Genomic DNA, 14,413 nt, shown 5'->3' on the forward strand with positions numbered 1-14,413 from the left:
TAAGCCAGAAGGGACATTGAAGTTGCTTCCCTTGCCGAGGCTTCTGTGACTGAGAAGAGCCTGGAAGAGTTGAGTGTCTCTTCAAGGATTAGGTTGGTGTGAGCCTTGCCGTACAGGGATCTACGAACAGAGGAGAAGGATGACGTCTCTGAACTCGGAGAACAGACCAGGATTAAAGGTCACTCAAGAAAGGCAGAGGTGAGGGACAGTAACCTTCTTAGAGTCCTTAAATAGGAGGATTCTAAGTCCCTCGACGGCAGCACTCACGAGGAATCCTCAGGCTGCGCCAATTCCTCGTGAGTAATTACAGGAAAAGGTGGAGACGCGAGTAGCAGACACACCTTATATCTTACCCCTCGTATCTTTCTTATCGAAAGGGGAAGAATGGTAGGAGTCGGAGTGTCTGGAGGTAAAGGCGAAGACTGCTGACAAGAGTCGGAATGCTCTGTCATAATGACGATGATCGCGTGCATAGCTCTAATTGCGCACGTGCACGGACACTGTGCTAATTGTTTGCAGAGCCCGACTACTCGCATAACTGAAACTCGAAGGTTCCAAGTCATGAGAACTCGAAAGTCCAATGCGACAGAGGCCCGAAGGACTCCTAAGGTCATGAGAACCCATAGGATAAACATGACCAATTGTTCTCCCGAAGGAGAATGTCGTTACTTACAAGGCTCTCGCTCCGCCCCTGGAGGCGGAGCAAAAGGCGTAAGAGGGAGGAGCGTAGATCAGTAAACTCCTACAAGATTCTCTCGTGAAGGTAGGAGGTTTCTCCCTAAGGAACTCGCCTAAAACAAGCTTTCTCCCTGCCCTATGGGGAAAAGCGTAGGCGAATTAACTTTTTCTCTCTCAACGAGGGAAAAGTTTTCCCCGAAGGAAGGGTTTGCAAAGGCAAAATTCCTTCCTTATCTATGGGGAAACACGTAGGTTTAATAATTTCTCTCTCGCGAACGAGGGAGAAGTCCTCCTGAAGGAGGACATCACCTAAGGCAAACTTTCTCCCAGATCTATGGGAAAAAAGCATAGGCGTAATAAACTCTCTCTCGCGGACGAGAGGGAAGTTCTCCCGAAGGAGGACGTCGTAAAGACAAGTTTTCTCCTAGTTCTAGGGAAAAAACGTAGGCGTAAAAAACTTCCTCTCGTGAATGAGAAAGGAGTCCTCCCGAAGGGGACTTGGCCTAAGACGAGCTTTCTCCCAATTCATGGGGAAAAAAGCCTAGGCTTAATAATCTCTCTCGCGAACGAGAGAGAAGTTCTCCCGAAGGAGAACATTGCTTAAGACAAGCTTTCCCCCAGTTCTATGGGAAAAAAGCGAAGGCGTCATAATTTCTCTCTCGCGAGCGAGAGAGAAGTTCCCCCAAAGGAGAACATTGCCTAAGGCAAGCTTTCCCCCAGTTCTATGGGAAAGAAGCGAAGGCGTAAAAATTTCTCTCTCGCGAGCGAGAGAGAAGTTCTCCCGAAGGAGAACATTGCCTAAGACAAGCTTTCCCCCAGCTCTATGGGAAGAAAGCAAAGGCGTAAAAATTTCTCTCTCGCGAGCGAGAGAGAAGTTCTCCCAAAGGAGAACATTGCCTAAGGCAAGCTTTCCCTCAGTTCTATGGGAAAAAAGCGAAGGCGTAACAGTCTCTCGCGAACAAGAGAGAAGATCTTCTGAAGGAGGCCATCGCCTAAGGCAAGTTTTCTCCCAGTTTACGGAAAAAAACGTAGGCGAAAAAATCTCCTCTCGTGAACAAGAGAGAAGTCCTCCCGAAGAAGGACATCGCCTGAGCCCAGCATACTCCCAGGGAGAAGTTCCCCCGCAGGAGGCATAAGCCGTAGACTTGCTTTTCCCCAGCTCCGGGGGAGAAAGCACAGTCTTCGGGGACGAGATAGCAGAGGTAAAACTCATTGAGCTGTTTGCAACTCCTTACGAAGGAGGGAAGGTTGCTGACTGTCTGAAGTGGGAAAGCTTTCCCTCGGAAGGGGAAAGGAACTTTCACACAGCCCAATTCCGAGGAAGGTTATCATTCCCTCGTAAGGGAAGGATCTCTAATCCCTGGAGACGAACCTCCCATCAGCAATCTGAGTTCCCAATAAGTTGATCAAGTTGCAGGTTGACAGCGAGTGTTACCTCGTAACATGACTTTTCCCTTCTGCTCTCAACCGAAGAGAAGAAGGGGGCGAACCCCTGCATCTTCTTTCGAGGATTCAGAGATACTCGAAATCCTTAACTCAATAGGGAGCAAAGGAATTAGGGAGGTTGTCCTGTCTGAAACTCGGGAGCGAGGGATTGAGCCCGCAAGTGTATGATTGGAGATTTGCGTGTGTAGCGCTAATTGCGTGCGAACACCTGTGTGACTGGGGTCTAGAGACTCTGCCGTAAGAGTAAAACTCCTTTAAGCTGCTTAACGTCGGACATTAATTGCGTTCTGTCTGCAGCGATAGATTCAACGTTCGGGCCCAACGCTTGAATAGCCAACATCATATCTTTAAGCGTAGGCTCATTAGCGGTAACCGCAGTGGGATCAGAAACTACCACGACATGGGAAGAGGAAAAGTCTCCAGAAGAGCGAGAAGAACTACGCCTCAACTTATCTCTTTCTAATTTACGCGTAGAGTGATCAAATTCTAGCCACTCATGCTCAGATAATAGAATGCATTCGTCACACCTATCATCCACCTCACATACCTTACCTCTACATTTAACGCAGAGCAAATGTGGATCAATTGAGGCCTTAGCCAAACGGGTCTTACACCCACTCACACACACACTCTAAAAGTTATAGGGGGGGGGGTTGGCCATTTTGAAAAATTGTAAGAGATCAACAAGCAAGAGTCAAAATATAAAAATCCAAACATAAATCAAGAATATCCAATAGAAAATCCAATCAAGCGAGAGTCAAAATGAAATTATTGTACTTCACCAAAGTAACAGCAATAATATCAGGTAATTAGCGTGGAGAATATCCACGAAGGTTGCCGCTAGCGACAGCAGGGAAGATATGAGGAATCATGGAATGGTTCCAAGGTACCTCGCTAGGGGTGCACAAGTGGTACACCTGGCTATCCAATCGGCGATTGGCGCGAGTTTTGAATTTTTCTGCCGTGACGCCAGGGACGTAAGCTGTATATATAACTACCAGGTAAGTCTATGTTTAAAATTTATTCATGTACTGTATATCACGTACAATAATAGTACACCCTGGGTCTATTTTTGACGGAGGTCAGATTTTTTGTTTCAAAATGACCTATAGTATACATACTGTGTACGTCCCCTATACACATACTGAACACAGAAAATTTCTCACAACCTGCTATTATTTTATAAAAATCAAATATCTACATTAATAGGCTTCAATGTGAAGTACAGTACAGCACTTAAATCATTATTTTATAGTGTGCAGTAGAAACCAACATAAGGCGGGAAAAACATTATGTGGATTTAATTTTTGTATTTAATACTTAAGGATGAGAAATCATAGCTGATGTAAAGCAGGTATTATTAGCCCAGCTACAACCTTAGTTAATAAAACAGGATGCTATAAGCAAATGGTCTCCAACAAAGAAAATCACCCAGTGAGAAAAGGAAATAAGAAAATAGAAAAAATCGTGCGACTGGGTGTACCCTCAAGTAAGAGAACTCTAACCCAAGCCAGTGGAAGACCATGGTACAGAGGCTATAGCACTAGCCCAGACCAGAGAACAAAGGTTTGATTATGGAGTGTCCTTCTCCTAAAAGTCTTTTCTACCCATACAAAATGGAAAGTAGTCACTGACCAATTACAGTTCAGTAGTTAACTCCTTGAGTGAAGAACTGTTTGGTTAGCCTAGCGTTGTCAGGTGTATCAGGAAAGAGGAAAATGTGTAAGGAATAACCCATATCATTCGGTATATGTGTAGGCAAAGGAAAAACTACCCCGATCAAAATGGGATCCAATGTAGTACTATTTGGCCAGTAAATGGACCCAATAACTCTCTCACAGTACTGTAGTATCTCAATGAGTGGCTGGTATCCTTGGTCAACATACTACCTATACAGTCAATAAAATATTGTAATCTCACTTATAGACTTAACCCACTTGAGTTTAAAACCATTATACCCATCATAAAAAAAATTGCTTATCATACAAACATCCTTGCATATAGAGATACAGGTTTGGGGGGAGCCTAAAGGTCTACTTGCTGAGTTATTGGCAGCCATTGCCTGGATCTCCCTGGTCGTAGCTTAATGAAGAGTGGGTTTGGATGCCAATCATATATATATATGTGGTTGGTTTCTGAGCACAGTCTTGTTCCTTGTCTCTGCCACTAATAACTGACCTTTAAAATATCTAAACAGTAATAGCAGTAATGTAAGCAAAGATACATGTAACCTGTTTGCATATACCCTTTATACAAAAGAACATTGATACATAGAAAGGTGTTGTTAACAGTTGAAATAAACTCTGTTATAACCAAGATGCCCAACCCAAACTTGCTAGAGGAACACTTTGGGGAAACTATCACCCACCGCAATACAGATGTACTATACCTATCAAGTCTAAACGTTCATTTATATTATATTACTGTAACAAGGCTTTCTTGACTACAAGGCAAAATTATAACAGCTTTCTTTCTCTCTCTCACAAGATTACATTAGGTAAATATATTAAATTAAGAATAGCACATCCAAATCCTCAATAAATGACAAATAGCATCATTTCCTCTTGGGTATATTGACACCTATAAAAGAAATAGAGAACATTTTAGCCCAGTACTTACAGAGATATCAATCAAGCCATGGAAGGATCGCGGTGGTTTGGTATCTAAGGACGGCAATAGCCAGGGGAACTCTGCACAAAATGCTGCGACAGCCATTATACCTGATTAAATTAGATGAAATGCTTACAAATTAACACTATCAAGGAACATATTAGGATAAACAGTATTCAACATATTGACAACTTTTCACTATTATTAATTACTCCACATTATTTTTCATCATACAATTATTTTTTTTTTTTATCATGGTTATAAAATCCTGTTGCTAAGATACGAAATAAACTGACAAAATATGACAAATTCGTACATAATTTGTATATTTCCTAACGATACAAACCTTAGCTATTTAATAGGGGTATTACTTTCGGCGTAGCTGAAATGACGAGCCATTAATTCCTAACGAGGGTTTACTACCCACACCGCTAGTTAGCGGGGGTAGGGGAGAGTAGCTTGCTACTCCCCCCCTCTCACACACCAATGCTTGAGCTCACTTTGCTTGGAGGTAGGACTTCAAGGGGGATAGGGCTGGCGGGCAAGTTTGGTTAAATAGCTAAGGTTTGTATAGTTACGAAAAATACAAATTATCTACCAATTTGTCATTTGTTCTGTAACTGGAATACAAACCACGCTATTTAATAGGGGGTGACTCACCCATTAGGAAGGGTGGACGTCCCAGCCAGTCTGGCTTTTGGCTTTGCCTGGAGGCTCCTTATTTGAGTGTGATAGCACTCAAGAAATAAGGAGTCCTGCATCTCGCTAAAACCTTGCTACGCAAGGTCTGCGGCCTACGCAAGCTATGTGTGTGAAGGTATGAAGAAGTGTAACTCCTCCTAGAAAGTTGTTCTGAAGTTCTTTAGATGGAAACTTGAAGACTAGGACTTTCCATACACCACCTCGTCAGGGTATGGGGATGTAACAGTATTAATATTAATACTAGGAACACAAAGGAGCATGGTTTACCTGCAGTGGTTTGAGGTCAGCTATGCAGAGAAACCAGGATGCTGCTTTCCCCAAGAGAGATAGAATGAAGAAAAGAATAAGGGCCAGTAAAACCTTTCCATTCATGCAGACTAAAACTGGGTAACAATGTCCTCAACCTTCTGCTACTTGTCCAATAAGGAGCTTGAGGTTTTAAACAAGCTGTTGTGCAGCCAACACAGGACCGATAGAGAAAGTATTGAGTCTCCTGTGCGTCACGTCTTGCAGGTAGTGGGATGTGAACGTGGTTTGCCGTTTCCACACCCCAGCTTGAAGAACCTGCATCACTGAAAAATCTCTTTTGAAGGCCAGGGACATAGCTATGCCCCTGACATCATGTGCTCTGGGGCGACGTGACGGAGGAGGGTCTGGATTCAGTGCAAGGTCAATGACACTGCGAATCCATGCAGAAATGGTGTTCTTGGTGACCCTCCTCTTAGTCCTTCCTGTGCTCACGAACAGTGCTGGCACACGAGGACGGGCTGCGGCTGTTCTTTTGAGGTACAGCCTCAAGCTCCTTACCTGGCATAGTAAGAGATGGTCTGGGTCATCTGTTACAGTATGGAGACTAGAAATCCGGAAAGAGTTAAATTGATGATCCGCTACTCCCGGATTCTGAGTCTTAGCAATAAACTCAAGGACGAACCTGAACGTTACCTTCCCCCTTCCCCTTGAATGGGCGATGTCATGCGAGACCATGAAGTTCGCTGACTCGCTTGGCCGAGGCCAAATCTAGCAGGAACACCGTCTTCCAGGTTAGGTGGCGATCTGAGGCCTGGCGTAATGGTTCATGGGAGGTCTCTTCAGAGACCTGAGAACTCGAACCACGTTCCATGGGAGAGGTCTCACTTCTGACTGGGAGCAGGTAAGTTCATAACTCTGTATGAGTAGAGAAAGTTCTAGCGATGAAGAATTGTCCATTCATTTCAGCCTGAAGGCGAGGCTTAAGGCTGAGCGATAGCCTTTCACTGCCTATACTGATAGGCGCATTTCTTCACGCAAATACACGAGGAACTCCGCTATTGCTGGAATAGTGGCATTAAGTGGGGAGATACCCCTTCCACGACACCAACCACAGAAGACTTTCCACTTTGCCTGGTAGACTGCTGCTGATGACTTTCGCAGGTGTCCTGACATTCTGATTGCAACTTGTTGCGAAAATCCTCTCTCAAAGAGGAGATGCTGTTTAGTCTCCAGGCGTGAAGTCATAGTGAACCTACAGCTTTGTGGAAGATGTTGGTGTGTGGTTGTTTGCGTAGATTGTGTTATGGAGGGAGTTCTCTTGGCGGCTCCGTTAGGAGATGCAGAAGGTCCGGGAACCACTCTACGTGATGCCATAGCGGAGCTATGAGGGTCATTCAAAGATTGACCGATGTTCTGGTCTTGTTGAGTACCCTCCTCATCAGACAGAACTGGGGAAAGGCGTAAACGCCGATGTTGTCCCACCGTTGTTGGAAAGCATCTTGCCAGAGAGCCTTGGGGTCTGGGACTGAGGAACAGTACAGCGGTAGCCTGAAGTTCAGGGCCGTTGCGAAGAGGTCCACAGTTGGAGAAACCCACAAAGTCATGACTTTGTTGCCTTCTAGATGATCCAAAGACCACTCGGTACTCACTATCTGAGATGCTCTGCTCAGGTTGTCGGTGAGCACATTCCTCTTGTCTGGAATGAAGCGTGCCGATAGTGGTATCAAGTGGATTTCGGACCATCTCAGTATCTCTACTGCTAGATGGGATAGTTGCTGCAAAAAAGTACCTCCTTGTTTGTTGATGTAGGCCACTACTGTGATTTTGTTGCTCATCACCACCACAGAGTGACTTTCCAGGTACTGTTGAAACTGTTGAAGGGCTAGAAAGACAGCCTTCATCTCTATGAGATTTATGTGGAGGTACTTTTCTGACTCTGACCAGATGCCTGAGGTCGTGTGGTGCAGCACGTGGGTCCCCGACTCTTTTTTTGAAGCGTCTGAAAACAGCATCAAATCAGGGCAGGAGGACGAGAAGATCCACTCCCTTTCGTAGGTTCTCGTCTGCCACCCACCACTGGAGGTCCGTCAGTTCTGCAGGTCTCATGGGGATCTGGATGTCCAGGGAGTCGTAAGCTTGATTCCACTGGGACTTGAGTCGCCACTGGAGGGATCTCATCCTGAGGCGACCATTGGGAACTAGACAGGCCAGCGATGAAAGCTGACCGAGGAGACGTAACCACAATTGGGCTGGAAGTTCTCGTCTGAGAAAAGGTCTTGCGACCTTCCTCAGCCTTACTATCCTGTCATCTGATGGAAGGCTTTGTGGAGAGTGGTGTCTATAATCATGCCTAAGTATACCAGTCTTTGAGAGGGAAGCAGTGAGGACTTCTCGAGATTTACCATGATCCCCAGATCTTGGCAAAGTCTCAGAAGTTTGTCTCGGTGTTGAAGAAGGGATGACACCGAGTCTGCTACGATTAACCAGTCGTCCAGATAACGGAGGAGACGGATGCCAATCCTGTGTGCCCACGATGATACTAGGGTGAACACTCTGGTGAAGACTTGTGGTGCTGTGGAAAGACTGAAGCACAGCACCTTGAACTGGTATTTTCTGTTGTCCAGGCTGAATCTTAAGTACTTTCTTGAAGACGGATGGATTGGGATCTGAAAGTACGCGTCCTTTAGGTCCAGTGTGCACATGAAGTCTTGCAGTCTTACTGCTAGCCTGACCGTGTCTGCCGTCTCCATGCTGAACGAAGTTTGTTTGACATGAGAGGTCGATGACTGGTCTCCAGCCTCCAGACGCCTTCTTTACAAGAAAGAGTCGAACGAAGAAGCCTGGGGATCTGTCACGGACTTCTTGGAGAGCGCCCTTCTTCAACAGGGTCTGAACTTCTGCACGAAGGGCTTGCCCCCTTGCCGATCCCATGGTAAGGGAGTTCAATGACACTGGATTTGTCGTCAGGGGAGGTAGAGATGTTATGAACGTGATGCGATATCCTAGACTGATCACGGAGATTGTCCAGGAATCAGCCCTGAGTTGCTTCCACCTGTTTGAACAACTTTGCAGACATCCCCCCACTGGTGGAAGTGCAGGGGGACTACCTATCCTAGCGTTTGCGGCCTCGACTGCTCCCACTAGGATTTTTGCCTCCCCTGGAGGACATTTTGCCTTTCCTTTCTTTGACAGGAAAGGGCTTAGACACCATCGTCTTTGTTGCTGTTGTCGTCGTAGTGGTCTTTGCTGGACGGGACTGCTGTGGTGCTGGAGGCTTATAGGGCTTAGATGTTAAAGACCTATGAAGGAGGGAGTCTTGATGAGATTTCTTCCACCTCTCAGCAGCATGTTCCACATCCTTAGGCTCGAAAAGAACAGACCCCTCCATGGAAGAATGTCTGAGCCTATTGATCTTGGCACTAGGGACCTTCTGATGGAATCTCTCAGCTACTGCATTCCGACGTTTCAGAATGATATTTGCCCACAAGTTCGAGACTTGGTGGGCCAGAATTTCGATCCTGCGAGTACCTGAGAGAAGGAAGGTCTCCATAGCTTTCCTAGTGGGTTCCTTGGAGAAATCCTCAGAAGGTATCAGGATACCTAAGGTCCACAACCAGATATCGAGCCACAAGGTAGCTTGCATAGCGCACTTCGCGACCTTCTCCTAATTGAGTATCTCGACTGCCGAGAACGAGACCTGTCAGTTGGAAAGTCTCTCAAGAGGGACTCCCCGGGTTAGCTCTTCCAGTGAGTGGTGAAGTAGAAGAGATAGACAAGGCTCCTCTAGGATCTCTAAGTACCCCCTCTGCTGTAAGCGAGGAGGTGGGAGGAGCTTGTTGGTGGTACCGGAACGGTTGGAGGAGGACATCTCGGAGAGCTATTGTGAGATCTTGTCCCTGGTACTCTTTATCCCTTGAAACCAGGGCAGGGCTGCACTGGTCTTAGAGGGCTTTTGAGTACCAAAGACGCGGTCTAGAACCATGTCTTTTTCCTCTCGAGAAGGGATCTCTGGGTCAGAAAACCCATTGAGAGCCCTCAGAGTCAGAACTTGCCAAAACGCGTGTTCTGACTCTTGCTGGTCTCCTCCTGTTGTAGGACAAGCAGCGAAGTCTCCTGTCCTCGAAGGCTCTTCTTGGGGAGAGTGGCGGACATTCCCTGAGTGGCTAGTTTGCTCCATCCTAGCCCTAGTGGAGGAATTAGGCAATGTTTTGGAGTCTTTGGATTCCTTCCTGGGAAGGATGTAGGACTCCAACATTGACGAGGGTGGCATGTTCCTACCAATCCCTGACTGAGTGGAACTCTCAGCGCGAAGAGAGGTTTCCTCTATTGTTGCGATGAGGGAAAGTCTCTCCTCGCGAGATTCCCTTGGAAACGGGATATCTTCGTCTGAAAGAGAAGGAGAGGCAGTATGAGGAATAGAAGGAACTTGCCTCGAAGGTCTGCATGGAGTCAGTTTCGCCCTTAAGGAAGTGACCGCGTCTGGAACTCCTCTTTTTCTCTTCAAAGGGGTAGAAGAAGCCATGGTTCTGTGTCCCAATTCAGAGAGGACAGGCTTAAAAGCCTGAGCTAAGGCTCTGATCAGGGCACCGAACCAGGGCTGTTGGCTGACAGACGCGCTGTCAGACATACCCCTTGAAGGGTAAGGGATTAAAGGATCCCTGGGAGGAGTCACTATAATTGGTGGGTTTGCCTGTGGTAGCTTTGGGATCCTAGACCCCTCTGGAAGTTTCCCTTCTCCCACAATGCACGGTGGTATGCGCTTGTGGGGAGGGGTATGAGGCGATAGCGACCTTGCCGACGTCGTTCTTTGGGATGTGTAGTCTCGTGCGCTGGAGGATATTAACGCTCGCGCAAGGGAGAATATTGGGGCTCGCGCGCGGGAGACTGGTGGCGCGCGCAGGTATTACTTTCGGCGAAGCTGAAATGACAAGCCATTGATTTTTAACGAGGGTTTACTACCCACACCGCTAGTTAGCGCGGGAACGGTAGCTTGCTACCGCTCCCCCCCTCACACACCTGTGATTGAGCTCACTTTGCTTAAAGGTGGAACTTCAAGGGGGATAGGGGTGGCAGGCAAGTTTGGTTAAATAGCTAAGGTTTGTATAGTTACGAAAAATACAAATTATCTACGAATGTCATTTGTTCCGTAACTGGAATACAAACCACGCTATTTAATAGTTGTGACTCACCCATTAGGAAGGGTGGACGTCCCAGCCAATCTGGCTTTTTGGCTTTACCCGGGGGCTTCTTATCTGAGTGTGTTAGCACTCGAGGAATAAAGAGTCCCTGCTACACATGGTTCGCGGCCTACGCAAGCTGTGTGTGAAGGTATATAGAAATGTGACTCGTCCTAAAAAGTTATTTCGAGTTCTTTAGATGGAAAAACTGTGCACTAGGACTTTCCCAATAACCCCTCGTCAGGGTATGGGGACGCTACAGTATTAATCTTAATACTAGGTACACAAGGGAGCATGGTTTACCTGCAGTGGTTTGAGGTCAGCTATGCAGAAAACCCAGGATGCTGCTTTCCCCAAGAGAGATAGAATGAAGAAAAGAATAAAGGTCAATCAAACCTTTTCATTCATGCAGATTAAAACCAGGTAACAATGCCCTCAACCTTCTGCTACTTGTCCAATAAGGAGCTTGAGGTTTTAAACCAGCTGTTGTGCAGCCACCATAGGACCGATAGAGAAAGTATCGAGTCTCCTGTGGGTCACGTCTTGCAGGTAGTGGGATGTGAACGTGTTTTGACGTTTCCACACCCCAACTTGAAGAACCTGCGTCACTGAGTAGTTTCTTTTCAAGGCCAGGGACGTAGCTATGTCCCTGACATCATGTGCTCTGGGGCGATGTGACGGAGGAGGGTCTGGATTCAGTGCAAGGTCAATGACTCTGTGAATCCATGCTGATATGGTGTTCTTGGTGACCCTCCTCTTGGTCCTTCCTGTGCTGACAAATAGTGCAGGCACATGAGGACGGGCTGCGGCTGTTCTCTTGAGGTACAGCCTCAAACTCCTTACTGGGCATAGTAAGAGATGGTCTGGGTCATCTGTTACAGTACGGAGACTAGAAATCTGGAAGGAGTCGAATCGACCATCAACTACTCCCGGGTTCTAAGTCTTAGCAATAAACTCGGGGACGAAGCTGAACATTACCTCTACCCATCCCCTTGAATGGGCGATGTCGTAGGAGAGACCATGAAGTTCGCTGACTCGCTTGGCCGAGGCCAAAGCTAGCAGGAACACCGTCTTCCAAGTCAGGTGGCGATCTGTTGTCTGGCGTAATAGTTCACAGGGAGGTCTCTTAAGAGACCTGAGAACCCGAACCACGTTCCATGGAGGAGGTCTCACTTCTGACTGGGGGCAGGTAAGTTCATAACTCCGTATGAGTAGAGAAAGTTCTAGCAATGAAGAAATGTCCATTCCTTTCAGCCTGAAGGCGAGGCTTAATGCTGAGCAATAGCCTTTCACTGCCGAGACTGATAACCACATTTCTTAACGCAAATACACAAGGAACTCCGCTATTGCTGGTATAGTGGCATAGAGTGGAGAGATACCCCTTCCACGACACCAACCACAGAAGACTTTCCACTATGCCTGGTAGACTGCTGCTGATGATTTTCGCAGATGTCCAGATATCCTGATCGCAACTTGTTGCAAAAATCATCTCTCAGATAGGAGATGCTTGATAGTCTGCAGGCGTGAAGTCTTAGCGAAGCTACGGCTTTGTGGAAGATGTTGGTGTGTGGTTGTTTGAGTAGATTGTGTCATGGGGGGAGTTCTTTTGGAGGTTCCGTTAGGAGTTGCAGAAGGTCCGGGAACCATTCTGCATGATAACATAGCGGAGCTATGAGGGCCATTGAAAGATTGACAGATGTTCTGGTCTTGTTGAGTGCCCTCCTCATCCTACAGAACAGGGGGAAAGGCGTAAACATCGATGTTGTCCCACCGTTGTTGGAAAGCATCCTGCCAGAGAGCCTTGGGGTTTGGGACTGAGGAACAGTACAGCGGGAACCTGAAATTTAGGGCCGTTGCGAAGAGGTCCACAGTCGGAGAACCCCACAAAGTCAGGACTTTGTTGCCTACTAGATGATCCAAAGACCACTCGGTACTCACTATCTGAGATGCTCTGCTCAGGTTGTCGGTGAGCACATTCCTCTTGTCTGGAATGAAGCGTGCTGATAGTGGTATCAAGTGGATTTCCGACCATCTCAGTATCTATACTGCTAGATGGGATAGTCTCAGAAGTTTGTCTCGGTGTTGGAGAAGGGTTGACACAGAGTCTTGCTAGGATTAGCCAGTCGTCCAATCCTGTGTGCCCAAGATGATACTAGAGTAAACACTCTGGTGAAGACTAGTGGTGCTGTGGAAAGACCGAAGCACAGCACCTTGAACTGGTACTTTCTTTTTTCTAGGCTGAATCTTAAGTACTTCCTTGAAGACGGATGGACTGGGATCTGGAAGTACGCGTCCTTTAGGTCCAGTGTGCACATGAAGTCTTGTGGTCTTACTGCTAGTCTAACTGTGTCTGCCGTCTCCAAGCTGTTTGACAAACTTGTTCAGAGCTGAGAGGTTGATGACTGGTCTCCAGCCTCCAGACGCCTTCTTTACAAGAAAGAGTCGACTGAAGAAGCCTGGGGATCCAACGAGGACCTCTTGGAGACTGCCCTTCTTTAACAGGGCCTGGACTTCTGCCTGAAGGGCTTACCCTCTTGCCAATCCCATGGCAAGGGAGTTCAATGACACTGGATTCCTGGTCAGTGGAGGTAGATATGTTATGAACGGGACGCGATATCCTAGACTGATCACGGAGATTGTCCAGGAATCGTCCTAGAGTTGCTTCCACCTGTTTGTGCAACTTTGTAGGCATCCCCCCACTGATGGAAATGCAGGGGGATTACCTATCCTAGCGTTTGCGGCCTCAGCTGCTCCCTCTAAGATTTTTCCCTCCCCTGGAGGACTTTCTGCCTTTCCTGTCTTTGACAAAAAACGACATAGACACCGTTGTCTTCGCTGCAGTTTCTGTCGTCGTTGTGGTCTTGGTTGGACGGGACTGCTGTGGTGCTGGAGGTTTATAGGGCTTAGATGTTAAAGCCCTATGGAGGAGGGAGTCTTGATGAGACTTCCACCACCTCTCAGCAGCATGTTCCACATCCTTAGGCTACATCCTCTCCCGGCTTCTCGCCTTTCCGTCTACCTAGACCTGTCTGACAGGTTTCAAGTTAAAACGTCCGTTTTTCTCGCCACGTTTAAACAAAGGAATGAAAAAGACTCGCTGGAATCAAAGGGCCTCGGTTAGATTTCGTCAGTCGTCTCTGTCTCGAGCTGTAAATTCAATACTTCTCCAATCATCATCTCCCACTTCATGCTTCATAGTTGTCAGATATGTAGACCTGGATCTTCCAACAGATTAATAAATGCCAGTGTGTCGTGCATGCTTTATTTCGTTGGTTGTAGATAAGTGTGTAGCAATGTCATCCCAAAAAAGCTTCTGGAGCATAAAAAGGTTATAAAGTTCTCGCTTCCTTTCCTTCATCTTGCTTTCCAACTCCTCTACCTTTTACTTATTATGCAGCTGTTGTTTTACCCCTCCTCCCCTTATTTGCATCAGCATTGAATGGCCTCCATAGTCCCTGAGCTGAGTAAATGGCCCAAATTCTATACATAATAGGAGTCAAATTTACTGAGCAAGAAGAATGCTGATTTGGGAGTTTTCCTCAAAGAATAGT

The 14,413-nt window shown here is 46.8% G+C and overlaps 1 protein-coding gene across 6 annotated transcripts in view; it reads right to left on the reverse strand.

The window, feature by feature from the left end:
• The window catches only part of LOC137656536 (E3 ubiquitin-protein ligase FANCL-like), a 102,860-nt gene that overhangs the window by 55,587 nt on the left and 32,860 nt on the right, over nt 1–14,413 (reverse strand). For all 6 annotated transcript variants that reach the window (XM_068390737.1, XM_068390715.1, XM_068390730.1 and 3 more), the window contains one exon: nt 4,744–4,844. In XM_068390737.1, the coding sequence (XP_068246838.1) occupies nt 4,744–4,839 (96 nt within the window). In that variant the 5' untranslated portion in view covers nt 4,840–4,844. The remainder of the gene's footprint in view (nt 1–4,743; nt 4,845–14,413) is intronic.

The sequence above is a fragment of the Palaemon carinicauda genome, chromosome 1 (genome assembly GCF_036898095.1).
Source record: "Palaemon carinicauda isolate YSFRI2023 chromosome 1, ASM3689809v2, whole genome shotgun sequence".
NCBI lineage: Eukaryota > Metazoa > Arthropoda > Malacostraca > Decapoda > Palaemonidae > Palaemon > Palaemon carinicauda.